General features: G+C 41.4%; 1 protein-coding gene across 1 annotated transcript in view; it reads right to left on the bottom strand.

Moving 5' to 3' along the window:
- Positions 1-23,657, bottom strand: part of LOC104531274 (voltage-dependent L-type calcium channel subunit alpha-1C) — a gene marked incomplete at its 3' end in the record, with an annotated part of 53,512 nt that extends 29,855 nt beyond the window's left edge. The window contains exons 1-9 of the mRNA XM_010176119.1: positions 23,543-23,657; positions 21,444-21,534; positions 12,323-12,349; positions 10,048-10,208; positions 9,027-9,252; positions 2,857-3,064; positions 1,949-2,069; positions 106-110; positions 1-9 (exon numbers count right to left, since the gene is read on the bottom strand). The exon at positions 1-9 is cut by the window's left edge and continues 101 nt beyond it. Of these exons, the coding sequence (XP_010174421.1) occupies positions 1-9; positions 106-110; positions 1,949-2,069; positions 2,857-3,064; positions 9,027-9,252; positions 10,048-10,208; positions 12,323-12,349; positions 21,444-21,534; positions 23,543-23,657 (963 nt within the window). The remainder of the gene's footprint in view (positions 10-105; positions 111-1,948; positions 2,070-2,856; positions 3,065-9,026; positions 9,253-10,047; positions 10,209-12,322; positions 12,350-21,443; positions 21,535-23,542) is intronic.
- Between the last annotated feature and the right edge of the window lie 3,952 nt (positions 23,658-27,609).

Consider the following 27,609-nt stretch of genomic DNA (forward strand, 5'->3'; position numbering starts at 1 on the left):
GCAGGATATCTGTTTGTGTGCTACTTAAAGAAAACGGGCTTTGAAAAATGCAGAACAACATTATACCAAAGCTTTCTCAATTGACAATTTTTAGCAACTTGTCACCAGATCTCCTGGATTTTCCAAACTTCCATTTCACACAAATGTTCAGGATGTACATATCCAGCACACACAAACTTACACCTTCCATCCAAACGGCTCACATACTGTATGGGTTTTCCAAAATTCCACAACAGAATGACTGATATAAACCAACTAAGCCCAGATTTATATTTTAGTTTCTGATTTCCTCAAAGAGTCTCTGTCTTTGTGTAATAAATCACAGGGAAGATAAGTGGAGCACTGAATGCTTTGCATCTTTGATGGCTTTGGTCACTTTTATGCAAGCACTCATATTCAAGAGCCTCACACCATAGGGTACCTGGGCTTTCCAGTTTCTGCCTATGTATTTTTGTTGAACAACCTCATTATAGTTAAGTCTCACAGGCATGAGCAGATTTTATGGACAGTAAGCACAGCACTCTCATTAACATTTCTGAGGCAACTAAAAAAGAAATTAATTTAGTCTGGGCATTGAAGGGTTGAACTGACAACTCTGCCATCTCCTAGCAGAGTCCATGCATGGCCAGTCATGGCCACATAGCTGAAAGTCAAGGAATCACAACTCTTTTCTTGCCTTGCCAGTCATTGTTCAAATCTTCATGTTACAAATCTGAACATCAGCTTCTTTTATAAATTTATTTAGAGTGGGTATAACTTTTAAGTGAACCCCAGTTCAAGGCTTAGTTTGGAAATAAAGCCACCCTACTCCCTGTGCTCCAAGGTCTAACGGCTCCAAAGTCAGCCAGCATGTAGACCTGGCTCATATTTTCCTCTGCAGTTCACAAGGAGATCCAAATTGCAGCTTTTTTTAAGCTTTCAGGCAGACTGCCTCCCTTGACCTTCAGATAAGTGGAATTGCACCATCTCACTTTGAAGAGAAGGCATGCAGGTCAACTGAAATGTCAAATAACAGGGTTTGAGAGATCTGAATTATGAGGAAAGGCCAGAAGAGCTGGGCTGAGACTACAAGGTGGCTTTAGAGAAGAATCAGTATAAAAAAGAAATGTCACCTCTGACACAGGAGGGCCATTTATTAGGGAAGCAGAAATTAAACATGAACAAATTTGGAGCAAACGGAGATACAGAACAGAACTACAGCTCTATGTTATATGCAAATTCCTGTGAAAAGACACTCACAGCCTCATCATGCAATGTGCTTTATATCTCCTGGGATATGTGCAGTGCCCTCACTTCACCTTGAAGCCAGAAAGAACGGAAGGAACTTGAACACCAGCACAGGCTGGAAGACAACAGAGCACAGGATTTTCTGTTTGAAGAACACACAGACTGAAACGGAACACAGTTCCTCTTAGTTTATACATGAATTAATATATGATCTCCCATAAATCAATTACGTTAAACATATGTTACTTCTATTTCAGCATTTGTATATAGCATATTGTAGATTATACATATTTTTATTCCACATAAGGCTTGGGTGAAAGCACATGGAATATATTACTGAAAAGGCAATTAAAGCAAAAATATGCAGTGAGTACAGTAGGTACACACAGAGATCAGCTTCTGGAATAGGTAGGAAAGAAAAACCGGTGAGAGAATGAAGGGGATTGAAAAATAAAAACACTAAACATGTAAAGATACTAAATAAAAGCTATCACGTGGAACTGGCACATAACTGGCCCTTACAACTGTTTATATACCTGAAGTCTTAGCCCTAGCTAAAATTAAACAAACTTGTTTAACTTTTGGCAGTGCAAAACCTAAAGAAATTCAGACCCAGGGAAAAGGTAAAAATGTAAAGTATGAAACCCATTATTTTCTGACATAATAAAGGGTGGCTTTAAATTCAGCCCCACTTGGAGAAAAGTGTAGCATCAAAGGATACAGTTTCCACAGATGAAGAGGATGATGAAGTAAATACAGACCAACATTCCTGGAAAAGAGGGGCCGCCATAAGCCATGATCCCATCATACATCACCGAATTCCAGTCCTCCCCAGTCAGGATCTAAATGACACATTCCCACCAATAAGGGATACAGTGTTAGACCACACAGAGAACTTGAGAACCCTAACAACACAAAAATAGCTACTATCCTAGAGAACACACCTTCCCCCAGGGTAGTTAGAGACTCTGGCTGTGTCCATCTAGACCATAATAAAAAAAATACTCAAAATAGAGAGAATGCAATGAAGGCATGTGCTCCAAGTACCAAAAAAAAGAAAAGAAAAAGAGATGTTCCCTTGAAGATGGTGGCTGAAACCAAATGGCTCTCCTAGACAACTCTGTTCAAGTCTCCCCACTTCTCGCAGGCATTTCCTTTCCATATGCCTGTTGTTTCAGCCAGGCTGCCCAACCTGTAGCACCCAAGACAGCCCCCCACACCCCACCCCTGTGAAATCATGATCCTGATGCTGATCACTCCCAAAACTGCAGTCAGCTTAAAGGTCATTTGATTACTTCTCTGTTGTTGTGAGCAGATAGTTGTTCCCCAGTACTGTGGGAGGGGGGAGGACAGTTGCAGAGCTGGGCTGTGGCATGCAGGTGCTGCCCTGGGACATGGCAATGGCCATTCTCTTGTCCTACCCTACTAAGACTTGGTGGCCTTGTTACACAGAGGGGCTTTAGCTTTGGTTCAACCACTTCGGGAGAGCTGGCAGCACAGTGTGGCACCCTGCTCCTGGAGCTGTTAGCCTCATGTCCAGTCTCAGAGACTGTCAGGCTGCAGGGGAAGGGTGCAGGACCTTTCTCAAACACAATGTGTTGGCCCCATGGAGACCACTCTTGCCCTTACCTGAAACACAGTGAGGAGGGACTGGGGGAAGTTGTCAAATGTACTCCTCCTGGTCTGCATCTCATCAAAGTTAAACTTGCCCCCAAAAAGCTGCATCCCCAGGAGTGAGAAGATGATAATGAAGAGGAAGAGAAGCAGCAACAGGGAGGCAATGGAGCGGACTGAGTTCAGGAGTGAAGCCACAAGGTTACTCAGGGAGTTCCAGTACCTGGCAGAGAAAATAGAGGCAGTTAAAATTCCTTCAATCCAAGACAGGTGCTCATGGACTGCAGAGGATATTGGTTCAGTCTGCCTCCTGCGTATAAGCAGGCATTTCCAAACACCCTGTTAAGCACTGAATCATTGATGTGCTTCCCTAAGATAATGAGACCTACTGCAGCTAATGAGCAATTTTACTACCACACGTGTACATTCACAATTCCCTCCACTCCCCACCCCATATGCACACCCAGAAGATTATTGCAGCGCTCTCCATCTAAGGCTCTGCAAATCTTATATCAATATACGGTGATTAGTTCTTGCTGCTTCAGTGAGTTACATTCTAACCAACCTCATTACAACACTCACAGATGTTATGGCAGCCAGAATACCTCACTCCAGAGAATGGCCTGTGATAACTAACAAGAGCAGATGGGGAAACAGTTTGGATGCAAATACAAACTTGTCCAAAATCTGGTGTGTTTGAGTATGTGCTTGGGCAGATAGAGATTGCTAAACTTTCTGGCATTGAGAGGAATGAGAAAAATATTAAAGGTCCTATAAGTCCACTAATGCTTCTCTTATCATCTGGACCCTAAAAGAGACTCCACATCAATTTGCTTGCATTCTTTGCCAGCCTGCATAGTAGCCATGTGTTAGGAAAAGGAGGTATTTTTCTAAAGAATCCACCACACCACCCATGAACCAACTTCCACTTTGGTCTCGCATCTACTCAATGACTCCTACTCTACTGCTTAGTTGGTCATGATTACTTCTCTTTTACTCAGTTTTGAGCCAGACAGAGCTTTGAGACTGGGCTGAAGCTTACCCATCATCTTCCAAACATCTCATTTTGAAAAGACATTACTAGCAAGCTTCAACACCTTTCACTGGTCAGAAAGCCAGTAATGTTTGCCTGTAATCTCTAAGCCTTCTAGCACCATCTCTTGTGGCCTACCACCATGCTTTGAGATTCCACGGTGGCCAGTCTTCCACTCCCTTCTCCCAAAGCCCATAACAGTGAACTTTTCTTTCTTAGGGCACTCTGAATTTCTAGACTTATTTTCTTCAGAGACAAATGTACCACTTGGGAAGGATGGCAGACATGTCTAGTGCTCTTGCTCCTCTGAGGAAGGCTGATTCTTAAACATACAAATCTGTTGTGAAGGTATTGTAGTCATTAGAGACAAGGGTTCTTAAAATCCCAGTTAAATTATGTATTTTTAAAATATCAGTGTAAAAAGACAACTTTCCTTGTCCCATGGAAGACAGGCACGTTTGAGCAGCCCCATCACTTTATGAAGGTTATCAATCTGTAGAGGGACACCACCATGTCCTCTGAAGTTCAGCAACTGGTTCATCTCCAAGTGCTGAGCTTCAAAGAGAACTGTGATGTTTTCCCCCCCAGCCCAGCTTCAGCACTTCAGAGAAAACTAGAATGCTTTAAAGTTTAACTGCAATTAACGAGATGAGCAATGAAACACTACAGAGCAAAGGTAAGGGCATGGAAGCTGTGGGCTCAGTGCCACCAAATGTCCTCACTGAGTGTGCCACGTAACTGCTCACTGTTATTTGCGTTTATGCTTACAGCTCACATGCTTGCACACTTTGAGAGGAAGGGAAAGTGAGAGAGGAAAAGGGAAAAAATAATTTCTGATGAAACTCAACTGATTTAGCAACTTTAAACCAGAAACTGACGGGGTCCAGAATATCCCTCCAAGCCCTCCAGTGTCGGCTAGGACACACATTTTCTGGGTCTTTCTAGCAGTGCCCTTAGGAGACACACACAGTAGAGCTATTACCCATCTGAATAGTCTCAGTGACTCACTTAAAGCTTAAATGTCTTGCTACCTCAGAGCACAAATGCACAGAATTTTATCAGCTCTGCGTTTCTTACAAATGGCTCGATACCTGAGATTCAGTTTCTTATGTAACTATCAAACTTCAAGCAATTAACTGAGATGACCTGGTGATAAGATTAGTGCTGTTTTATCTGTGCACTGAGTGCTAGCTAGAAATACAGCATCCTTAGAACAGTGAACAAACCAATGGGAGGTGGGGGGAGAAGTTAAAAAGGAAAAAGGAGAGGATAAGGAAGGCTTGACCTGACTGTGAAAATCACTGTTGTCTTATCATAGAACCATGGTTTGGGTTGGAAGGGACCTTAAAGCTCATCCAGTTCCAACCCCCCTGCCAGCAGCAGGGACACCTTCCACTAGACCAGGTTGCTCAAAGCCTCATCCAACCTGGCCACAAACACTTCCAGGGAGGAGCAGCCACAGCTTCTCTGGCCAACCTGGGCCAGTGTCTGACCACCCTCACACCAAAGAATTTCTTCCTCACATCTCATCTCCATCTCCCCTCTGCCAGTTTCAAGCCATTACCCCTCATCCTATCACTACCTGCCCTTGTAAAATGTCCCTCCCCAAAAGAGTCTTCTCTTAGTGTCCTAGAAGTCTGAACTGAGGTGACCATCTGCCACATTAGGCGGTTGCAGAAATAACACAAACACCCCCTCAAAGTGAGAACTGGGGTTACTCAATGAAACACAAGGCTTTTAAGTCAGGAATGGATGAAGCTCAGACAAAGAAAAAGTCTCTCACTACTTCGTCCTCTTTGGTTAATATACTACAAAGGAAAACCAGTTACAATAAATCTCATGGCACTGCTGGGTGGAACCAGAGCTTTTGGACCAGGCAGCATACAATGGGAGGTACAAGAGAAAGCACTGCTGCTTCCTCAGACTTATAGGGACATCAATGTGTTTCTTAACATCTCCCACTTGCAGATCTCAGACCCTTGAGGCGGCCAGTGAATGAGGCATCTCAAAACCCCAGTGAGTAGGACATGATTACGGTCCCTGTTCCAAAACGGAGGCGTGATGCAGACAACCTACACAGTTTGTTCAACATCTCACACAAAAATAAACTCCACAGCTGGATTAGAACTGAATGTTTTCTTTTATTCTCTTCCTTCTCCTCTCCATTGCCTTCCACTGTGTCTTTATGATCCTGGCAATCACAGATGCAGAGCTTAAAACAGTAGCAACAGCTGGCAATCTCATTGTGGGAAAGCTTCCCACGCTGTTCATCCCATATAAAACCATTTTGAAAGCAGGTACAAAAAGAAGGTGCCTTGTCTCCTCCCTGCAGTTAACAGTGACATATCCAGTGGCAGGGTGTAGGTACAAAACATAAAATTTATTTACAACAATATGCTGTTGTAAAGAAATGGATTTATTTTTTAAGTATAAAGGACTAAATATAGGGATTTATAAAGCAATAAATGACTATTTATAAATAGAAATTAATTTGTCTTCCCATAGCAAAGGAAGATTTTCCGTACAGCTCTGTAAAAATTAGGGAGAATAAAACAAACAGATTATATTGTCTGTTTGTCTAATGTACAAGACTAAATGATTCTGAAGAGTATTTATAATTTTGGGAAGAAATGTGTTTACTCTTGAAATTCTAAATGTGGTTTCTAAAACGGTGCATTTGTTTATCAGATGGTGCCTTTATTTGCTTCTATTATATTAGGGAGCTGTATTTGTGTTTTGCCTATAAGTGTATCATCCTGATGCACCCAGAATTTGTTTGTACTTGACGTTTAGCATGGCAAATCCATACAAATATATAAAAATTATGCTACCTCCTGATATACTCTCACCAGAGTAATTTTCCTGGTTTGTGCCTTTTATTTCCTTGATGATCACTGTTTCCATCTCCACTGTATGTCCCCATGTCACTGCTCATTAATATATATTTTACATAAAACATCACACTATCATCCCTCCTACCCTTCCCAGCTTTCCAGGATTGTATCCTTCTCGATGGTCATTGCACTCAGGTGGTGTATGCCACCAGTATTAATAACACAATCAATAAATCATCATCGTATTTAGAGCTGAGTGTAAACAGAAAAATTTGTATTTCACTGGAGAACATCAGAAGTAAAAGTTTTGCTTTAATGCCAGAATATTTCCTCCAGCAGTAAGACATGATCAGGCCTAAAATACCTCTTTGGAGGCTTGTGCTAGGGCCTTCCACATGAGGGTGAACTTCACCCACGGAGGGGAAAAATAATGAAGAAAATTATGAATAATTAAAAAAACCCACAGATAAATCTGAGACTACTGCAACCTACTTGCCAATATTTTAGGAACTGGAAAGAAGGCGAAATCCAATTAATACATTATTCATTACGAGTTACTCCTCAGTTCTGTGCTTTACACATAGACCCCTGTACAAATTGCAGGAGACATATTCCAGGTAACATTTGCTTCCATGCAAATTGTATTTTAGTTCTGCTGCAAAATGAAGGTAAATATAACGAGTCTAACTGCTGGTTGGTTCCAACATTACATCTCTGCCAGAAGCTTTAGGAATATTTGAATACTCCAATAGCTCAAGCTTCCTAAAGTATTAATGACATTCTCTCAGCATTTGCCTTTCTATTAGAGAATTGTCTTAGCCAGATTATATATTTTGTGTAGGAGTGGAGAAATGTCTTGAAAAAACAATGACCTCTCCAGGATACTATGCTGAAATTCATGCTTTTATAGCTATTGGTATGTTGCCCTGGGTGTATCTGATTACTCAGTGCCTGAAACAGCTACTGGTTTCCTCACAAACCAGGCCTGGGACTCAGTGATGATAGCTTTCAGACTCAAAGATCCAGGAAAAACAGGCACCAGACTAGAGACCCCCACTTTTTCTGAAAGGGCAAAGATGCCTTTCTTGCTGGAAACTCTTGTTAGTTGGAACATTTTGCTCTCTTCTATGATCACAAGTCTAACCAGATCACCTTTTTTTCTTTTTTAGTAGTTGTAGGCTTGCTTTGGCCTCTCTTTCTGAGGTTGGAAACTGATTTTTGTTCTCAGTCATCTGCCCCTGAACACCATTCACCCTGCCAGAGAGTTAAGGCTCGGAAGCTTTAAGGGTAAATCTTGCATGGTGCACAAGTCCAAGTCTGTTGTTTTTCTGCCTCACAGGCTCTGCCATCTTGACTGTCTTCCAGTTTTACTCGTTTTTCTCACACGCTGTGTTTTTTATCTCAAATTTGTTCAGAAATTTCCTTTGGGGGAGTTTATAGCAATTCTCGGGACATTTTCATAGCTGAGCTTGCAGAAAACGTGCTCTTTCACCACCTCAGTCAAGCCTTTTATAAGGTGGTGCCCACATGGGAAAAGACAGGCCCTGTGCTGCTTTGGGTGAGCACTTGGATAGATTTGTTCCAAGAGCTCCCATCTGGGTAAATTGGGAGCTGATCTCTCCTACAACCTCCCCTCAAGCTGAAAAACTGCCAAACCAAGTTGGTTTAATAGACACCACTGTGTCTTTGTGCAGAGGGAGAGCAGAAAGAAAGAAAAAGAAAAAGAGGGGAGACTGGAGTTTGGAAAAGTCTGGCTTCTTCGTAAAGCTGCTGCTTGATGCTGGACTCTGAAGGAGAAAGGCTGGCAACATTCTTTGCCTATAGCTGCTGGTGTTGACACTATCTCCCACTCAGGCCACTGATGTGTCTACTGAAGCTGGCATGGGTCCTCAGTCAAATGTTGTTTTGGCTCAAAGCAGTCTTTCAGGCCCCTCTCTTGTCACCATAAAGCAACAGAAAAGGTCAAAAGGCTAGCTGCAGTTTTCACTTCGTGTTTTGCAGGGAACCATGAGAGTCCAAGCTCAGCTCATGTTATCCTTCCAGATTTCATTTTAACAATCGACACGGTATCAAGTGTCTCCAACCCCCTAAGCCTGACTCCTCACCAATCCTTACCACTCAAATCAGGGATATCCAGTCTGTACAGCCCTCCTCATCCTGCCCCAAACTTCAGAAGGTGAGGACTGTCAACCTAGTGCTCTCACTACACAATTAGTGGTAGGAAAAGTGAAAAAACCAGGGATGTAAGTGACTTGTACCGATATATGTTGTGCATTGAGCAGCAACCCTCCTTCATTCCCAAAGAAAGACAAAAGTACCTTGTGATTTTAAATATTCTTAGGAGTCGAACACATCTCAACACTGAAATGCCCAGCGGTGACATGATCTTTGTCTCAACCAGAATCGTTTCCAGGATTCCTCCACACACAATGAAACAGTCAAAGCGGTTGAAGAGGGACACAAAATAAGCCTGGAGACCAAGGCTGTACATCTTCAGCAGCATCTCTGCCGTGAAAAGAGCTAGCAGCACCTTATTGGCAGTGTCTCATGAAAAACAAACAGAAACAGATTAATTACACTTAGTCAAAAGATCACCACAGCTAAACATTGGCTCTTGCCTCTAAGAAACCCTTTCTGGGATCAGTCTGAGAAGTTAACTTCATATAAGCTTGGGTCAAAGAATGGACTTCCAAAGTGTGGGCATCTCATTCACAGATATGTTTTACAAAGATTCTTATGTATTGCACAGACAGCTGCGATGTATTACACAACCAGACAACCTCCATGGCAAGGACACGCCTTCCTGTGCACAACCTCCCAACACACTTGTCATCTGCAGATGAGAGTGGGAATAGAAGAGCTGCTGTGCTACCTACTGTTGCTTAATTAAGCCTTTCAGCTGCTCTCACCTCCAGTGAGGATTCAACTGTTCTGCAGACAGAACTTTACAAATCACTCTTCTTTCCTCACCTCCCTGCTAACTCAAATTTATCATAAATTCCATTTCAGGGAAAATGGTGGAGAACCTGTGGCTCCCAGTAGCTGTCCATAAATTGGAAATCCAGCTGCTGCAAATATATATTTAGCATAAGCTCCTCATTTAACCTACACCTAGCAGAACACTGCTTTGGCTGGAAATTAAGAACTTAGGTTTTTCCCTGAAACTTCTCCCATTGTAGGCAGATATTTTGTTGTATTATTTAAGATCCTCCACAGACAGAGGACTATTTGCAGCTGTATTTGCTCCTTTTACATTGTGTGGCCTAATGCATCAGCTCTTCCCTCAGCCCCCTTTCTTGACACTGACCATCACAAACAGAACCATCAGCCTCTCCTCACCTTGGACCTCCGTCAGCCAGTCTGGCTGGTTGTAGTGTTCAGAGGCAATAGTAAGGGTGTTGAGAAACACAAGGAAGATCACCAACCAGTAGAAAACATTGGACTTGACAGCGGCACGGCATTTTCTTCTGCAGAATCGATTCCATCGGCGCCAGTAGCGACTTGAAAAATTGGAAAAGGAAAAGTTCTTTGCAGATAGAGATCCGTAGGCTATTGCAAATCTCTGTCAAGAGAGACTCTAGTCTTGATCTATTGTTCAAGAGTGGTAGAGAATAACTTTAAAGTTCACCCCAAGAAATGTTCTCTCATTCTCATCTGAGTCAACAGTTGTGATCATCCTTCCTTTAGCTATAGAAATAAAGCTAGTCCTAGCCAATTTGCAATATTTAGGGGTGAATAAACCTCTTCAAGCAATGTCTTAATCTGATTAAGACATCCATCATAGCTACCCTGAGAGGTTTTTTATCCCAGTTCCCACAAAAAAACAAAAAAACAAACCAACTGTACTTTTTGTATTTAATGTTTGTGGTCTGCAATGGGACCTTGCTCAGCCTCAGGATAGTCAATGAATAGATACCTGCTATATTTCATGGACCTTTGGATTAAGTCCTTGGAGAGGTGAGGTCGAATAAAATCCACAGAACATTTCCAACATTCAACAATGTTTAGCAATAAGCCTAATATGAAGGCTAACTTTGAACAGAAAAACAAAATTTGGGGGATCTCAGCGTTGCACCTTCATGCCTGGAACTAAGGATACCATTTGCTAATCAACAGACCTTTTAAAGTTTGTCTTCCATGAGCACATCCCCTTGTGTCACGGATTTCTGAGGGTAATTACTAACCACAGAAGATATTTAAAGCTAATTACACACCTCCTACTCTTCAGAATTTAACTTGCATAGCAACCAGTTTCCAGGCAACACTTGCCACTGTATAATAAATCTAATAGTTTTATATAGATATCATATACATATATGTGTGTGTGCATGTCTCTAAAGAGACACACACACATACACAACATTACAGGAAGAAAGAACTTTTCTTGGCTAGTCTTCTCTTATATGTTATTTCCAGTGATAAACTATGGCCATGCTTGAGGTCAGGTCTCAGCACCTATATAAACTAAAGCCAGGCAACATGAACATTGCACAGTGGCCAAGAACTTTACAACAACATTTTAACAGGTAATCAAATCCAGGCTGGTTTAGCTATGCAATTTATAAAGGCACCTAGTCTAGCTAGCACAAACATTTACTAAGGGTTGTATATTTTGCAGTGGATCTGGAACAAGAAATGATCTTCTCAACTTCCAAAATGGGCAGAACACTTGTTAAGTCATTAACAATCCCACACGCTTTTGTGTGTACTTGTGCACAAACGTGCATGCTCGTGACCATGTGATGATACAAAAGTGGGGTTTTTTTGTGCTTACAACTACAGACAATTAAATCCACAGATTGTAGGAGCATGACTGTGTATGCAACTCTGTACAGGGATGCATATAGGCAGTTGTAGACACGTATATGCATTCCTGAATTGACATTACTGTTCATTATTTAGGTAAGCTGAAAGACAGAGTTGCTCACGTGTTCCAGTTATTCTGAAAATTAATTCAGTTTATTATAAAATTGACTTTGAGTTCAGACTTATAGAGGCAGCTGGGCTCCTACTGAAGAGGTAGAAAAGGACTGGGACCTCAACAACTAAGTTCCATGAATTCAGTCAGCCTTTCCAATAGAAACCCACAGATGACAGCCTTGGGACCGCTTCACATTTTTCAAAGCTTTTAGTCAACAGAAAAACAAATACCACCAGAAAAACTCCACATGCCCCATAGTGAAAAGGAGCATTTCACAAATAAGATGCAAACCTCATCAGCTGAAAGATTTACAATCAAGCAAAGCAAAGCAGAGAACTGCAACAAAGTGCAGGGAAGGAAACCTTGAGCTGACAGGGTTGTTGGTGATGGATGCAGTACAATTATGTGGTTGAACTTTTTTTTCTTCTACTTTTACATTTTATGGCTTGAGATACATAGATAGCAATCAGACAGGTATTTCTGAGTGAAATACTCTCAGTAGTCCCTGTGCCTTATTTCAGTATGAAGCTAAAAAAAGATCTTGATTTTTGGTAGAAGACTAACTAAAATCTGACAAGTTTAGCAGTATCTCTTAGAATCACCGCTGTTCCCCACAGATCCAGAAGTAAACCATTTCACAAAGTAAGCAACAAAACCAGTGGAAAGGAGGAAAAATAAGTCAGTTTTACTTACCTGAACTTTGATTTTGAGATCCGATGCCTGAAAGACAAGAATTGCCATTAAAGTCTCTGAAGCTGTCCCATACCTCTCAGGCTTTTATGAAAATAGGAATAAAAAGAAACAAAGTTAAGCTCAATTAATTTTTTAATGGATGCTGTTTTCCTCTTGAATCCCCTGTAAGTCAATGTAGACACTGGGCATGGCTAGAATTCTCTGATATACAAATCTTGTTTTTTTGGTGGGAGTCCTGAAGCAGGAGTCATGCCATGATGGGATTCTACCACCTACAGACATCAGTGAACTAGGTTTTCTCTTGGGTAAAAGGCTGGCCTAATGCTAGGAGTACTCTACATCTGCTACCAAATTTATTTTTCAAGTATGACTCTTTTCTTTCAGTCACTAGGTTTACTTCTTATATTAAAATATGTATGACTTTATACAGACAGACTTGTTGCTTTCACACATCACCTGTCACTTCAGGATATATAAACACACTATGAAACCATGGGGAAAATAATGCTTTTTTAAAATTTTTTTTCTCTAGCAATTGAGGGAAAAACAATGCATGGTGGATATTTTCAAATCTAGATATTAACACTTACTTTCTTTCCTTTGATATCTATGTAAATGGGTTTGAACTCAAAAGGGTCAGAAGAATAACAGATTCTGTTGCTATCAGTGACATTTTGGGAATTAAACATTCCTGAAAATTTAGCCACCTCCCCACTATAGATGTGTTTAAATATCTAATTCCAGGCACTTGGATTTATTCACCTAAATAATCTCGTTAGCCTTTTATGAGAAGTCACAGGCAAAGCTAGAGATAGACTCTAATTCTCTAACCAGTACTTTCCTCTGCTTGACACATGTCCTGTAAGGGCTTTGAACTCTTTGGCTGTCATTTGGTACATACCTAATGGTGCACAGAGAGAAATAAAGGTACGTGGATGCAATGACGTGAGTCAGAGGTGATTTAGGAAGCTGTAAAATGCCCTACCAATAACAGAAGAAATGAGAGTCTGGGGAGTGACTATGAACAAGATATTTCTGCTGGGTTGAAGCATTTCTTAAGGTTCCCCTCATGATAGGAAAGTGATTCATTGTTGACAACAATCAGCAAAGGTCGTACTGTACCAGCTTAAAAATGGATTCGCTGTTAGCAGGCATGGGACAAAGGAATTCTCAAAGCACCTAACACTACTTCCTGTAGCAGGCTTAAAAACGGTCACGTCCCTGTTTGAGGACATCAGCCACTGACAAGTCATCAGTGATGGGTCAGTTTCCTTATGGGGAAGAGATTTTTAGTGATAGGAACATTTCACCAGCAGATGGTTCAAGAAAAAAAAAAACCAAACAAAACAACAAACACCCCCAAAAACCAAAAAAACTCCAAACCAGCCTTTGCAGTGAATAACTCATTCATGCTGTGTCACAGGCAGCTTGTCTAGGCCACATACTAGGCAGAGGTGTGGTTACAGACACAGGCAAGAACTCTTTTGATAAAGAAGAAATAATGCACTGGTTGAACAGAATGCCAAATGATGCTGCGGAGACAAAGCGAGCTTTAATGAGGATGATGAGTGAAGCACCTCCTAAGCACATCCTTAGTGTTAACGTTATCCCAGCTTCTCGCTGAGAATTCTTTGCTTGATGAGCCCTACCTACAAACTCTAAGGGATCAGATTTGCAGGCAACAGGAAACAAGGCTCAGACAAAGAGAGGGGAAAGAAAAAAAGAAGGAAAAAAAAAAAATCACAATGAAAGAGAAAGCTGGGCACTGAAAAGGAGATGGTGAGGACTTTCCTAGGAAAAGGTTGGGGGTGGAGGAAAAGAGAGCAAGAGAAATGTCATGGGGAACCTGCCTGGTGGAAGGTGAAGGACAGGGAGTGTGAAGTCCTCTGGTGACCTCTCTGCCTAATGGTTTCCCAGAAAGGGAGCTGTGTGGCATTTAAGGAATCTTTTCTTTATTTAAGCAAAAGAGATGTGGCAGGTGTAGTACTCATCATGCATGTGATAATTACATCTTTGGAGCATTATGAGCAGCAGCCAAATGCATTCAGTGCTCCCACAGGTTAGCTACAGCCTCACCCCCCCACATTGCCTTACTGCTATGGCAGAAGGCTTTATCACATGTGGGTGTGATATATATATATAGAACAGGACAAGGAAGGAGGAAGAGATTTATATTTAGAGGCAGAATCCAAGAGTGAAATGGGATTTTGGAAACACAAACTGTACAATAACCGATTCTGAAAACATTATGCCCGAATTTGAAACATATTTTTCAAATAACCCTTATCATCAAGAATCTTTTCTCTTTCAGAACCTGGCTTAACTAAGTCTTATTAAAAAAAACCCAACATTTAATGACATCACTAGTGGCTGCCAAATATTCTGGATTTGGGGCCTTGCTATGGCCTCTTTGTGACACTCCAAACTGGCACTTGCCAGGAGTTCAGTGTGGACCAGATCCTCTGCTAAGAGTTTAAACACAGATCATTGTCACTGGAAGGAAGAGAGCATCCCCCATTTGTGTCCGGCTCTGAAATGTCTTGAGAAATTTCTTTTTACTTTGTGGTATAGGACCCTATACAAAAACCATTTCAGAACACTACTGAGTGTTTATATCACAGAAACCATTTAACTCAGATTATCTTTTAGAAAGAGAAACACAAAAATCAGACCTCTACTGTTTGACTAGCTATCTTTTAAATTCTCTGAAATTCTTCTAACCTTACATAGTTATGTACCACATACAGGTAAATCAGCGAAATTTAAAGATTGTTTCAACATAAACTCAGGATAATCAGCATAAGTCAAATATATTGAGGTCACAACTACTTTTACACTATGTGATACTGCCTATAGGCAACTATCTTCACGAGGACTTACAAAAGCCCTTGAATACTAGTAAAAGCTCTCAGAAAAGCAGTAACGCAGACATTTACTTACTATGCCTCCTCTAGGTTATACACAACTTTGGGGAACATCCAAAGAGCTTCACTGTGTGAATCTTACAGATTTTAGAAGTGTGAGAACACAGTCCTGGTGTGACACTGATTCTGTTTTGGTGCAATATGGTGTATTCATGTGGTTACTGGTCAGGCAGCACAACATTTTTCCCTCTCTCTGCTCCTGCTGACGACATATCATTCCTTCTAGTCAGGATGCTGGCATCCCTGAAGAGAAGATGCCCACCTCAGAGTCCTTTTTTCCACATATTAGTGGGACAAGAGCATATAGTGATCTGATATTTTCAGGAATGCATGCTACCTACCTGATAATCTCTCAGACTAATAAAGTGTTCGGGCTAAGTTCTACCCTCTGCAATTCACACAGAAGCAACGGGCATCCTTTGAGCAACCTGGTCTAGTGGAAGGTGTCCCTGCTGATGGCATGGGGGTTGGAACTGGATGATCTTTAAGGTCCCTTCCAACCCAAACCATTCTATGATTCTATGATCCATCCTTCTGCCTGCTGTCCTCTGTACAATGCAATTAACTCTGGGGAGTTAGACAGGGACGTGCAATGACTACTGCTCATTTCTGACCATTAATTAAAAGCTTCCAGCAAAACAGAATAGATGACTGGCCCTGGAGAACTTGTGTTCTGATACGGACTGAGATCCTCCTGCTGAGGCAATCACTGAACCTCATCAGAGTCCGCACAATGATGCCTCTTCTCCTTTTTTACATTCTTCTTGCAGAAGCACTGAAGAGCACGCTGACCTGACGGGAGCGATGTTGGTTTTAAGAGAGAGATGATTGTTGGTCAGCAGCAATAAGAATCTCCAGAACATCCTTTAGAAAATTGGATCTGTCTAGCTTAAAATTGAGCTGGTTTGTTCTTCAACAGGCTTTCTTACAGGCTGGGAAAATAGGCCAGCACTTCTCAGCATTTAGTGAATAATCTTGCTCTCCCCGTGGCAAGCCACAGGCAAGGCCTGTCAGAGGATCTGAAGTAGGAAGATAATTCCTCCTCCACAAGGGCATGCTATTGTCCTTTAGACACATCTCTAGAGCTGACTGCGAATATCAAAAGCACCTTGCTCATAATAAATTGGAGAGCAGTAGCTGAGGCTGACACATGAGGGTCGATCCTGTGTGTTTTGCTGCTGAAGTCAGCAGTGGTTTCAGAACTTTTGGCAGACTTTTCTTACCACTGCTCCTGATGGGATGGGGACTTTGGTCCTCACAGAAGGAGGCTGTCTTCTCATTAGGTGAAAACCAGCAGCAACAATAATGAACCTGCAAGCAAACTGATGCTTTCGCCTTTACCACTGGTTCCTACGCTGATTATTGCATAGGAATTATGTTCCCAGCCAGAAAAGCACCAAGGGAAAATCACTGATGGTTCAGCTGCCAGGGAAAGCTTCCATTGTTCATAATATTTTCAGGACGCACTGTTTTCAATTGCAAAGCCACTGTAGGTTGTTCAATTTGTTTTATCCCGTTTCATTGTTTTAACCCTCTTTGGTGGAAAAGCAATTGAACTGTCCCCCAAATGTATGAAAATCCCAGCCAAGGTGAAAATGCCAAGTGGCTTCCTGTTTCAGTGAAAGCAGATAGTTTTCAACTCTCTTCCCCTTTAAGCTCAAGTTTTTCACTTTTGTATTAAGGCTGTATGGAACATTAGTTTCCAAAAGGTCCCTTTTTTTTTTTTTTTTTTTACCTAATACATATATATAAAAGCAAACTCTATTGTGGCAACTCCAGATCTGTATGGTTGCATTAGAAACACTCTAGTTGTTTTGGAAGACTATATATGCTGGCATCCTTCACAGAACGGATTATTACTGATTATGAGCAATAACCTGTCCTCAGGAACCCAAGTCCTGCACAGCAGTAGCCATAGAAGCTCAGGGAAATTACTTGCTATTGGGAAGTCCTGGGTATAAGGCTGTCCTGTAAACAGAAACTCATTGCTCCTACTCCTGGGTTTATCCCATTGATGCTTGCTGCAGAGGAAACATGTTTCTCTGTTCCCAGAGGCAACAGGTTATTAAAGCTGTGACACATCAGAAGTAAGATAAGTTCCACTTCCAAACGTTGTCCTTGAGGATAAAAGCTGTTGTGTTTCTACTGCAGGGCAGGTGTCAGTGTGTTACAAGGCAAAACCATGACAGGGATGATAGACTGTGGAAGTTGTGGGACGTTTTTCAATGTCCTGTGAATCCTACAAAACCTTTTTCAAACTCAGATGCCTGATAAAGCTAGCACCCAGGTTAGGAAGGGAACTACTCCCTGCCACAGCTCTCCTGATAGCAAAAGTATTACACCAGGAATGAATAAGAATGAGGTGATTTTTTTGTTGTTGTTTTAGCTCTAAGAAACTGGATTTACACAATAAGCAAAGAGAGATTAGATGTTAGATTCCTCCTGAAACTCCTTCTGCTGGTTTGAAGACTGGCATTGCTCCAGACAGCACAGCTGATGAAGGCAGTTTCTATAGTATGGATACTATAGAAATAAAAGCTTCTTTGACACAGTTCATCAGGAGGAGATAGATTGTGTTTGAGAGGTACTCTCCTGATCTCACACAGCATATGTCTCTATGGAGCTGAGAAAGGCTGTCAGGGAAGATCTCCTTTTCCAAAAGGCATGCTTGAGCCTGGCTTTTCAAGTAGATCTTTCTGTCATTCACAGACCCAGCCTTTCAAAGCTCTACAGCTTTTCATAAGAACAGAAAGAACAGCCAGTAATTCTAAGTTATCTTCAATAAAAATGCTTTTTCTCAGTCTCCTGGGTACTTTTTTCTTTTTATCATGAGCATATTTTGATGGCAGGCTCAGCCTGTAACCATAGCGGTGGTGCTGCGGTGGTTAAATGCCCTAGCAGCCTAATGCCACTAAATAAATAAATTTATTACCTTTGACTTGAAATCTCTCTGTTGCTTCAGTCATGTCTGGTTGCAGCTTGCCCAGTGCAGACTCTGCCCTCTGGGAAAAAATGTGTTTATAGCAAAGCAATGGGCACTCCTGACTACTAGGTGATTTTAGCAGGCTAGTAAAAATGAAGACTCATCTTGAATAGATGAAACACAACAATCAAACAAAAAAAACCCCTTACCTATCCATTTCAACTGTAAAAATGAAATCCAGAGGGCAGATGACTGCTCAAAAATCCCGGCCTAAACTTCAACTAGAATAAATCAGGATGGCTTGACTATAACTATTAATACTTACTCAAAGTCACTAGTACTAGATGAGGAGCTTATTTGAAAAGCTTAAAAGACTTCCCACATGAATTCTCTCAACTCCTGACCACTGGGCCAAATTCTGTCTTAGTCAGGTTCTAATAAAAGAAGATACTCATTCAAATGAATTCTTGCTGACAATTTACACGTTCCAGCAGGAAAATTGGCCTATGGATGGTTTAAATGAGGGCTCAGTGAGAAGAACAGGACTTAATACTTCTTGAAACCAGGAAAGCTGGTTTTTCTCCCTGCCTGAGCGTGTGATGCAGTAACAAAACAAACTGGAAAGGATTCTAAACCTCAGAATCAAAGGCAGATCTGAATTTACTCATAACTAAGGAATTTTGTAGCTCCACAAGTTTGAAACAAACATTTTACAAAAGCAGGAAGCATTGGCAAAATTTGTATCTCACTCCAGAATTTCAAACACAATGATACAGCAATTAATTTTCCTGGATAAAGGAGCCTATCCATCTCTTAGAGATGAAAAGCAACCGGAATGAGGCCTTGAGGATCTTAACTGTCCTTGGGTATGGGGTAAAAAAACCCTTCTCAGTAACAGGCTTTGATTCCCCTACTATACATCACCCATTTTCAAATGAAGTGGAGAGTGGCAAGGAAACTGCTCTGAATCTTAGATGTCCTGCTCTGGTGAAACTTAGGGCTCTGTTTTAACATTTACAACATAGGAAGAAGGAATGAAGCTCTGTTTTCCTGTCATTTTCCTATATCTTCTTCCCTAAAATGTGTTGGGGGAGTATGTCATAGCCATCCCTTCTCCTAATGCCAAGAGTATAGTGATTGTGGTGCCAGACCACAGTACTGCCATTCTCCTGGGGACATGTTGGGCTATTTTAAGTAAACTCCATTCTAAGTCATGATTACATTTAGAGTTGGGTTTAACTTCAGCTCTCCTGGCTACATTCCAGCTAAGATAATTATGTTCTGCTTGCCAAAATTCCCCATGCAGTTCCAGCACAAAACAAGCTATCCCTCATACGTCTCCTTTTACACTTGTGCCCTGAGTTTTTAAACACCTGTCACATTTTACCCTGAAGGTGGTTGAACTCTAATGCTGTGAAAACAACCTCTGCATTTACAGTTCATAAAGCACTTCAGGATCCTTTGGGATTAAGGACATTAAATGAATGCAAGCTATAATATTAAAAATATATGCAACTTCACAGCAACAGTTGCCATTGTTGTTGGTGCTGTGTAGCACCAGGGGACCCATGGTGTTGGGAAGCATAACTGCAAAACAGAGATGGTTCACCAAATTGGATCCAGCTGGAAGAAGTGGTCACATATCCAGCTGCTGCTTCTTGTAATGCGACAGGAGAACAAGCAGCTTGGTGGGGTGCTAAAGGAAGGGCTACAACTGCCTCAGCGCCATGAATAGATCTAGCCTGGTTCCTTCAGAAAAGAGTTCATAATCTAAACTAAAAGACTCAGTAGGTAGGCAACAGCAAGCAGGTGATGGAAAGCTATCACAAATAATTTCTTCTGCAGTTTGTAAGTTGCTGGCTGACACTTATGGGAAAGCAGATTGAATTTACAACATATTCCATATTTCATATCTTGTAACGCAGATAAGATCTCCTCCTCTTCAGTTTGTAGAGGAGAGGGCCAAGGGTGTGTGTGGGAGATACAATCAAGGTTTATGAAGTCATGAAAGTGATAGATAAGCTGAATGTGGAACTGTTGATCACCACATCTCACAGGATTAGAAGGAGAGGACATTGACTGAAAGTAGTAGTAGATCAGCTTAAAACAGATACAAGAAAGTACTTGTCTACACAGCAGGTAATAAACTTCTGAAACTTGTCACCACAGGAGACTGTGAGGGCAGACAGCCTTAGTGGGTTCAGATAAATCCATGGATGACAGGTCCATAAGTGGCCACTAAAGGCAAAAAGCAGAAGTGTGCTTTTTTGTGTGTGTGGATCTCTAATCCAAAAGCGTGAATTTTGGAGTAGTAAAAGGAGACTGGGAAGTAGGAAATGGCCAGGCTTGCACACTTGCCTTCCTGTCATTGTCAGGACCTGAACACTGGGCCAGCTGAATCACAGGTCTGACAAAACAGAGCATTTCTGATGTATTTATGATAAGCATTTGACCAACACTGAAAGGCTTAAGGTATGCCCAAGGACAGGACAGAGCCTCAAAATACTCCAGCATGGTGCAAACTATGGCACTGATATGCTTGGTTCATTTTTCAAGGAAATTTGGAGGGACTAACATATTCCCCCACAGCATAAAGTCCATTCTTGTGCAAGTCATGCAAAAAGGAAGAAAGGACTCCTCTTGCCTATCCTTGTTCTCTATGATGCTAAAAAATATACCACGTAATATGGTATTCCATATCTCACACATTCTTGAGCGTCTCCATTAACTACAATGATGCAATTTCAAGGAAGTTTTACTCCCTCCTAACTGATGTATTTCTTTGTCACCACAGTACTGTGTTCAGCATTTGAAGGGTGTAATTCAGGCTGCAGAATGAGAGTTATCATCCATGTATTTCTATTACAAGACATTGTAAAGTCTGTAAGAATCATTAGAGAAGGTAGAATAGTCATTTCCACGCTTTGGTCTACATACCCTGGATTTGATTATCTATCATGCAAGAGGAAGTTTAAAATAAGAACTCTGTTATCTATAAGTTCTTCTTTTAGCTATTATGCAAAACCATCAGGCATTCTGTGCTTTATTTACATCTATGTAAACCCAGAGGCTCTCCACTAATGTCCAGAGTGAGTCTACATTGCAATTAATATAAGAACTGGGATCAATAGATCTTCTGCACGCTCTCCTTTCACCCACTGTGGAGTTTTCTTCCCCTTAAAAAGCCTTGGTGGGTTAAAGCCAGGGCAAATGGCTTTAACCCACCAAGCTAAATCCAGCCCCTACATACAGATATCCATGTATAGGTACTCACGCCAGCCTAGCACCGCAGTTTTCGCCTTCCATATCTGCTCCAGGGACGTTGTCGGTGTTCACGGACTCGGTCTCACTGGTGGGCATGCTCACTGTAGGAGTCAAAGGGAAGAAAAAGAGAGGGTTGGCCATTAGAACCTATCACATCTATTAACGAATCACACTGAGTGAAGGAACTGGCTTAATGAAAAGACCCTCAGCTGCAGCTCCTGAAGATTAAGTAATTTGTTGAGCAAGTCTAGTGCCTGCCTGCCCAGGCCAGGTTGGGCAGGTGGACTTCAGGAACATACACAGGTTACTCAAATGCTAAAGAAAAGGGAAGAAGCAGCTGCTCTCTTTCTTTCAGAGTCAGTTCCTGGAAATTTTATGAATGAGAACCATTGAAAATCAGAGAATCTGGCAAAGCCAACAAGAAGCTTTTGTTTGATTCAATGGAATGCTTTAAAAAAAACCCCCAAAACGCCCCTTTACTCACACCAGCCCAACCACCTCACTGCTCTCCCCAATCTTTTCTGTGATGATTAGAATACAAATAAAAAGTACCAGATTGACATGTATTCAGACAAATGGCTTCTGTCAGCCTGATAGCAAGTACCACATAAACAATACTGATGGCTCATTTGTTATAGACTAACGATTAATATGTTTCAACCTTACACTTATAAACTGGACCTACAGGGATAAAAAGGGAATTCAGACTCTGAACCGTTCAGCTATTACCAACAAAGGAGCTAATGAATATGGACTGTGGTGGAGATTTTATGTTGACACTAACCAGCTAAGAACTGGATAGAATTTCCTAAGCTTTTATAGAAATATCATGGAACAAACATCAAATGAAAGCAACCTTAGGTGTGAACCTATCCCATTTGGATTCAAGGACCTGTCACATTTTCTTTCTGTTATCAAACCTCAATGTTTTATTTGGTTCTACAGATCATTAAAAAAAAATTAAAAAAAAATCACAATTTCCATTCCACCCGTTGCTCCTAGCTCCTGTATGAGCTCTATTAACTCCTTAACAGATAATCATTCAACGTAAGGCCATAGATGGGATCCAATACATGTCCTCTTCCCTCCCCCCTCACTTTTCAAACACTTAAAACAAATGAAAAAATGATATTTAAAAGTGAGTGATGGAGGAATTCTCAGATGCCTGGTAGAACTTCAGAACATGATGTGTATTAGCAGCTGGAGATATATCTCAGATGAGGCTTGAGAGCATGCACTATTAGCTGTTGGAGAGGCTTCTAATAGCCTGTAAGGATACGTTACTCAGTAGTAAGAACATATGTATTTATGGGTCCTTGGTGCAAAAGGAAGTAATATAGAATGAGTAAGTTCTGCATTTCAATTGGGCAGATGTTTAATTGGCCATGGGACCAGGTCTTCTTTCAGAGGCTAGAACGATATCAGAAGGTTCTTCCAAAGAGGTCCCGGGTTCCTGTTTTGAAAGCATTATGGTAGAAATGTCCCTCAAAATGAACTATCCCATCCTATCAATTCATGAGCCTACAACATATGTCTTAGGAAATCTAAAGTTTTTGTGCTGGGTTCTTAGGACTCTATGAAATAATGGACTCTCTAGTACTCTTGACCTAACTATGAAATACTGTACTCTAATGGTGCCTGTTCCTTTACGAGGACTAGACATTTTAATAATCTTGTCTATTTGCAAAGACAAATTAAGGCATCAACTGAATTCATGTTTTGATGTACATGAAACAGTCAAGTAAGCTGTAAGAAAAAAAACAACATTCATAATTAAAAATTTCATCCCAGACAGCCCTTCAGGAAAAAACCCAAAACATTGATATTTCACAAGTCATCTTTGAAGATGAGGTAAAGCATTTCCAAGACATATTTGAGCTTATGTGCAAATGGAAAACAATTCTGAAGACATTAGCAAGAGATTGATTTGCAGAACAGCTTATTATCTTGAGTGCATGAAGAGGACACTGCACAAGCAATAGAAAAAAGCAAGGCATGCACATGCAGAAGTATACAAATCTTTATTGTATGTCAGTCTGTAAAGAGATATATAGACACACACACACAGAGATATACGCAGTGTGGACACAGAGTGCAGTGGAACATTACCATGGGTTTCTGTGGAGTGACTAAACCAAGCAAACTTTCCTTTCTTCTTATCAGGCAAGCCAGTTGGAGTGCTTCCTTTCACAGACAAGATGGTCAAGTACCAGGAACAAGACATCAATAGAGAACATGCAGCCAGTGACAGGCAAAAGAAAAAAACAAGGAACTCAGCTTACACATGACATCCACTTCTCTCTGAAAACTTCATCATGTGAATTAAAAGTACAAAATAAAAACCAAAGCTATAGGGAAGTATGAAATATCATAACAGATCATCAGGGAATAACTCTTCCTTGTTTTCTGGTCTTTTTATCTGACAACGTGAAGTTGCTGAATTTAAGTTTATGGGTCAAATCTTTTTTCCAGTGATGTCAATTGCAAAACTCTTCTTGTTTGACTGACCGATTGAAATTGATGAGGCTAAGGCAACCGCAATGTGTCCCCAGGTTAGCCCCTGACCCTTATGGTCAGAACCTGGATTAGTCTGTTTTTAAATGAGGTTCCTTGGCTTTCTTCCTAAACTGCTCCAATACGTAGAAACGCTTCCAAAACTGTCAGAGCTGCTAAAGGAAAGCTGTTGGGATAATGACATTTCTCTGTCTTTCCCCATCTCTAGAGATTAACAACCTTCACCAAGCACTCAGCTGTACACTGCCTTATCCAGACCAGGATACCTCTAGACTATGTCTCATGATTTCTCTTTGAGTTTACATTTGACATTTGCCCTTTGACATCCTCCATGGCTTCTCATGGCACTACTTCATGGTGAACCCTCTACCTATTATGCACAGAGGTCCTCAGCCCACACAGATCAGAGGTGCATGCACAGAGATGTCTTGGGGGATATTTTGCAATTCCCTAATGTTACTGCTGCAGGAAGTCCAATTTAAGTGAGGTGAGGGATGCGGTGGCACATGGGCTGAAGAAACTCCTGTGGTGCAGGCTAGCTTACTGGCACTAGCTCCCAGGAATTTATTACACTGCACTGATGGAAAAGGTTAAGGACAATAAAAAGGATTAAGATGATATCAAATATTAGAAGAATGATGGTCTTGAAGTTAAAGGTCAGGATGGACAGGAGATTAGAACTGTATTCCCCAATGTGGTATGCTTTCAGCAGGGCAATCACTTACTTCACCTGGCACCTCACATCACCTTCAGTATCAGGGGATAATCGTGTGGGTAGATGCTGTGAGGTTCATTCAGGCCAGCTAACAAATCCTGAAAATAGAAGATGTGGCAGAAGAGTTGTGTATAAACTGGGGCTGGATGTGAGAGGAAGCAGACCAAACACTGTGCAGATGGCTTTCTTATCTGACTCAGTTCTCCCAGACACAGACTTTGTGCCCACGCCCCGATTCAGTCTAGAAACAAGGGAGGCATTTTTTTTTGCAGTCCAGGTGATTAACTACTGGAACCATGTACCCTGAATGCTGATGATAAATCCACCACAAGAACATTTTAATCAGGAAAAGATGTTTTTTTTTCTAAATGGTGGGCTCTGGTCCAGACCAGAGTCATGTTTAGGACCATGGTATACAGACTATGCCATCCCAGTGGCTGCTTCCTCCCTGTAATTTTGGGAGCACAAAGGTGAGAAAGAGGCAAACGCAGATTTCCTCCCACCCGGGCACAAAATGACTTAGCATTGGAAATCCTGGTGCCTCGTGTCCTGTGCCATGTGTGTTCAGTCACTTACATGCTCTTATAGCAGTGGTTCCCTGTCAACTTCAAAAAATCCAGTGCTTGTAGCCAAATCCGAGATCCCCAGGGGGTTTTTTCTACCAGATGTAGAGGGACCCTACTTCCCCGCTTCCTGGCCTTCAAGCAGATCATTAAATCTTTCATCTACCACACAGTTTGCATTGAAGGCACTTCAGTGTCCAAACTGCAGCGTGGGCAAGGCAGTGATCAATCTCTGTGGACTTTTCAACTGCCCAGTTAATATCCTAAGGTACTGGATCAAGCAACTAAATACCAATGTTGTATATAGGTGACTTTTTGACAGTAGAGAACAACTCTGTGCCCACACCTATCCATCCTAAGTGACATCAGGTGGTTAAAGGGGTGAGAAGGCATTTCCATCTGGCAGTCTGACTTTGCCTGATGATACCAGGAGCAGCAGTCCAGCTAACAGGGCAATGAGTACACAGGCTGGGCAGCTCGCTTCAACCAAACCAGTACAGTGAACCACTAACAACAACACGGGGACAGGTCCCATAGAAGATATTATGCATTTCACAGAACCTTAAGATGGTTTTGGTTGCAAGAGACCTTTAAATATCATCTAGTCCACCCCCTCTGCCATGGGCAGGGACATCTGTCACTAGATGAGGTTGTTCAAAGCCCACATCCAACCTGACCTCAAACACTTCCAGTGATGGCGCATCCATAACTTCTCTGTGCAACCTGTTTCAGTCTACCTGGTCCTGGGGAAAATCATGGTGGCTTTGCTTACATGAGAATATCTTTGTTGTGGATTTATCATCACATCCATAATTCACGTCGGTTGATGGATGAAATCTCCCATCAGCTACATGTTCTCTAGGTAGCACAGCATAGAGCTATTTTTCAAGGGAAGCAAAGCAACTTATTAAAGGCATGCAAGTATCTCATGGTTTCAAGAGAGTACAAATCATAAGGACCAGTAGGTTTTATACTCTCTCTACAGTTGCTTCTGAAGCTTTTGCATATCTTACATCTTGCCACAGTGTGGCTCATCTTTGAATGTAGCCTTTTTTCTCCTGGACTGCCTAAACTCCAGTTTCACATTATTTACGTAGCATTCTCACAGCAGCTAAAGCAACAACAAAAGCTACGTAGCAGCTTCCTTAAAAATAAACCTAAAAAATGCTTCATGTTATGTTAATTCCTGCTTTGAGACTCAACAGACAGAAAGAAGGACAAAGAGCCTGCAGTCTGTGACTGGCTAGACAGACAGATGTGCAAGACCCTTTGAGAGCCTTTGTTCCGTGTCACTGGCATCAAGCATTGATATCAGCTCTACTCTTGCACTAACATATGTCCCTCCTCCAACAAAATGCCCCATGGATGTGCAATGAATTATTAGATGGCAGGTTGCCAAAAGACTGCCAAGCACTGAGACAGAAAGCTGGCACAAGCCAATACCCTTCTGTGTAGCCCTGAGATAATTTCTCCTTTACATACTTGGTAAATAATCTTTGCTCCCAGTTCAGAAATATCATTACCACCATTGCGTCTTGCATTTATGATGGTTTTGTCATCTCAGCACTGGAAATAATTCTAATATTCAGATTTATCTCCATGAATTATATAACGTTGCCACACTTATTACTGAATCTCACTTTAATACTGTGACAATTTAAGATCCAGAGAAGACCATGCCTGGGCAAAGGGTGTCCAGTTCCACAAACGTAGACAAAGCATAAACTTTTCACAGATTTTAATGGGACATGTAACTGCACGGCTTTGCAGATCTGGGCATTAGTTTTAGAACTGGATATTGTCAGAGGCTATTCACGTTGTCTGACTTCACATCTCTGATTTAGTTGTTTGAATTAGGCTACAGAGGCAGATAGATTTGTCCCTGCTGAGGGCAGGGGGGTTGGAACTAGATGATCTTTAAGGTCCCTTCCAATCCAAACCATTCTATGATTCCTATCACAGGTTTTCTGAATTCCATACTGATGTTTTCCTCAACTGTATGGACAGGCTGGGTATTTACCTTATGCCCTTGGGTAGCATATCTGCCTTGAAACACTGTGACTACCCAACAGTATGTTCATTCATATTGAAAAAGATCTGTTTTCAGATTAAGAAAAGCAACAATACACTTGATCGTGTTTTCCAATATGCTCACTTAGACTCCAATTTCTCCAACACTCCAGTTTCTACTGGTATTAAATTACTTTGCAAAATATGGGTCTAAATCACCGCTTTTGCCCACTCTGGCATTTGAGGTCAGAAGGATCTGACATCACCTTACCACCATTTCACCTGATTGTGTCACCTTGGCCATATGACCAAGGCTTTCTGTGTATCTCTTCAGTTTCCCTAAAAAGGGGGACTATAATTCTGCACTCACCTTG

This window comes from Antrostomus carolinensis, unplaced genomic scaffold (assembly GCF_000700745.2).
Source record: "Antrostomus carolinensis isolate BGI_N321 unplaced genomic scaffold, ASM70074v2 scaffold939, whole genome shotgun sequence".
Taxonomy (NCBI): Eukaryota; Metazoa; Chordata; class Aves; order Caprimulgiformes; family Caprimulgidae; genus Antrostomus; species Antrostomus carolinensis.